This window comes from Xyrauchen texanus, chromosome 1 (assembly GCF_025860055.1).
Source record: "Xyrauchen texanus isolate HMW12.3.18 chromosome 1, RBS_HiC_50CHRs, whole genome shotgun sequence".
Taxonomy (NCBI): Eukaryota; Metazoa; Chordata; class Actinopteri; order Cypriniformes; family Catostomidae; genus Xyrauchen; species Xyrauchen texanus.
Window position 1 is genome coordinate 46,451,696 of NC_068276.1, and position 3,557 is coordinate 46,455,252.

General features: G+C 37.0%; 1 protein-coding gene across 1 annotated transcript in view; it reads right to left on the bottom strand.

Moving 5' to 3' along the window:
* LOC127648956 (very-long-chain 3-oxoacyl-CoA reductase-B-like) overlaps positions 1 to 3,462 on the bottom strand; it is a 30,050-nt gene extending 26,588 nt beyond the window's left edge. Inside the window, exon 1 of the mRNA XM_052133816.1 lies at positions 3,175 to 3,462. Coding sequence (XP_051989776.1) covers positions 3,175 to 3,328 — 154 coding nt within the window. The 5' untranslated portion in view covers positions 3,329 to 3,462. The remainder of the gene's footprint in view (positions 1 to 3,174) is intronic.
* Positions 3,463 to 3,557: the final 95 nt, after the last annotated feature.

The following is a 3,557-nucleotide window of genomic DNA, read 5'->3' on the forward strand; positions in this document are numbered from 1 at the left end:
ATTCTGCATCAAGCAAAAGCTTATGCACCAGACCTCTTGCAACCTCCCCTGGAAAATCATCCTCCTTTCTTATCATGACTGCTAAAGGTTGCCGGGTGCCCCTATCCAGAGTCAAATAATTTTAAATTAATCAATTTGTTTGTACCGCCACTACCGGGTGTCAATAAAGTAACTTAATCCAACTAATAAAAGTATTCCCAAACCCGTACATTTCCAAATTCCATTCTACCATATCAAACGCATTTAAGGTGTCAAGTGAGATGGCAGCGACCGGAGTCTGATCATTTCGCCACTGACCACATGATATTGATGTATCATGTGGTCAATGAACAGTCATGATATGACTGTTATCAGAAGAGCCATGGCCCTGAATAAACCCCACCTGATCTAAATGTATAAGAGAAGTCATAACTTTACTTAATCAGTTAGCCAACATTTTTTACAATATTTTTATTTTCTCCCCAATTTGGAATTCCCAATGCGCTCTAAGTCCTCGTGGTGACGTAGTGACTCGCCTCAATCCGGGTGGCGGAGGATGAATCTCAGTTGCATTTTCAAAGTATTTTTTCAACAATAAATGACCATTTTAATGGAACTGGTGAGTATTGACTTGTACTCTTAAAGTGATAGTAATTCTACAATCACCTGCAAACGTTTATGATTTTCTTTCTACCATGAACCTCAAAAGGAGATGTTATAGGGATAATGTATGGGTAAACAATTAGTGACAGTGCATGGTGACTGGAAATAACATTCTGCCTAACATCTTTAGTGTTCCACCGAATAGAGAAATTCAGGAAGGCTTGGGGTGAGTAATGACAGAAATAAAATTTTTGGGTGAACTGCCCTTCAACTACCTGTTAAAGTCTTTGTTAAAGGTATCTGCCAAGAACAACAACATAAATGTAAGTCAGCACATGAGTGCATCACGTCTTGCTGAGAAAGTGACTAGAGCAGAAGACCATAATTAGGCTTTATAACTTAAAAATAATTCCAACTGAATAAAACTAGTGTTAAGAATTTAACTCTATTTAAATTCATCCCCATGAGATTTAGGTAAGCTTGTTGTAAAGGTTCAGATGTTTTAGTAATTGTTTCTGCCAGAGCCCTTCTAAAGCCCCCATTATACACACACACACACACACGAAAGACGAACATGAATAACCCATCAATAATGATTCTAAGGTCGTTGTAAGCTATTCTTCCACCAATGTGCATAAATATGGGTCCGGCGTTGCAGGTTCATGGATGCACAAAAACAGCACCTCTGCTGAAAAAAATCCTAGGGGAAACACTGAAACCCATGAGTTTTTTTCCCATAAAACACAAAAGAAAAGGCCTCGGCACACCTCAAAGGAGCCTGCAAGACGACTCAATTATTTAAAATAAGTTATATTAAAAGTAATCAAACTTAATTAGAATGCAACAAAAAGCTAAACACTTCTGGAACTGTTAAATTAATTGTGATTTAATATTTTTATCTATTGACACTCCTAGTTTCCAGGGGGAGGGAGCCTTTAGATTTTTTTCTTGGACAGTTGGGCACCTTGAAGTCAAAATGGTTGAACATGACTATTATACATGTTTGGAACAACACGAGCAAGGAAAATTCTGACAGAATTGTTTTTGTGTGTGTGAATTATTCCTTTAATTAGAACAAATCACTTTCAAAAGCATGTCATTTTTTATTAAATTTATTTCTGGATGCCTTTAAAACACACATTCTCTTATTTTCATAAATTATTTATGAATATTAATAAAGCTTTATAAAAACATGCATAAAGTGCATAATTTCATTCATAATCAACTTATTGAGTTGACATTTAATATATGGCCATGGTCTGGAAGCAAAACTAGACAGCTAGTTACCTACGCTGTTCCATTATAACTATTTCTCCTCCATTGCACTCTGAAGTACTAGTTACAAATAGACAAAAAAAAAAAAAGTTTTCAGACGACTCTTAAAGGGATAGTTCACCCAAGAATGAACATTTATTCACTCATTTACTCAACTTCATGCCATATCAGATGTGTTTGACTTTCTTTCTTCAGCAGAACACAAACAAAGAACTTTTAGAAAAATATTTTAGCTCTGTTGGTCCATTCTATGCAAGTGGATGGTGACCAAAACTTTGAAGGTCCAAAATGGAAATAAAGGCAGCATAAAAGTAATCAATAAGACTCCATAAATTGAAATTATATCTTCAAAGTGATATGATTGGTGTGGGTTAGAAACAAATCAATATTTAAGTCCTTTTCTTTACTGTAAATCTGAGTAAATCTGTAAATTTTCATTTTTGGGTTAACTATTCCTTTAATCTATTATATACATTATCTAACACCATCTATGATTTACTGTATATGGAGGATAACTAATCCTGCCATTTAACATTTGTGTAACTTTTTAACTTACAACTTGCAAGAATGAAGCCATTTGATTAGATATCAGCTGAGATCAAAATCAGAGCAATGCATGTTGTTAAGAGGCGACAGTATGATGAACTTTTGAAACTCCACGTATGATAAGCCAATGATCAAACGTCTGCACATGTCTACACTAAAGCAAAAAATATTGGGTGTGAAGGCACTGAGCCCATTGGATAAGATACCTCCAGATCACCATGAATTTCATCCTTTTGTCTAACTGAACATGTCAATCATGACATCCTAAACCTTCTGAATATACCCAGAGCATTTTCTTTTACTCCACAGTGACCCAATGACCCTCTGACAGTTTTTGCAAATGTTAGTGAACACCACATTAAGTGCTGCTCACTTTACAGATTGCATGTTGTTCTGTAATCCTGTGCTGCCATTAAACTATTAGACCACCACTAAAACGAATAGCCAGTAATCTCACCTGATGGAATGAGGTGGCCTAGCAAGTTCATTCATTAGTCATACTCGACTCTACAGTGTTGTATTAAAGCTTTGTCATGGTTTAAAATTGTCATATAGCATTTGTTTGTCTTTAAGAAAAGGGTGGTTCGAGCTTAGCTCAATGTTTATTTATTTATTTATTTTTAAACTCGTGACTTCCACTGATAAGAGTAATGAATGGAGCACAATCCTTTGAACTGTTACAATGATAGCTGGCTGCTGGATTGTCTTGTCTGCATGATGAAGGTGTTCAATACAGTTCTGGGAGCATCTGTCAATTTAGTGTATACCTACCGGCCCATTTCCCGAGTTTGGATGCCCTGATCAAATTCCCATTGCCCAGAATCCACACACGAATCCTATTGAGCAGACCGAACAGCGTGCACACAGACACCCAGGCCACAGTGACAGCACCTATCCAGTACAGCAGCTCGTGCAACGACTCCATGATAATATGAGCAATGCCCCAAAGTGTCTTAAGCACGTAACTTTTGTTTGACAGCTTCAAAGAAATATTTGATACAGTACACCTAGCAACCCGCGGTGCAACACGCTGTCAGTTGATTACCGTGAAAAATTCAAGCGCATCCTCTTCCGCATTAGTGACGTACTGCTACGACTGTGTGCAGAATACGCGTCCTGATTGGATAGAAGTTATGTTCGTTAAAATCGGGTCA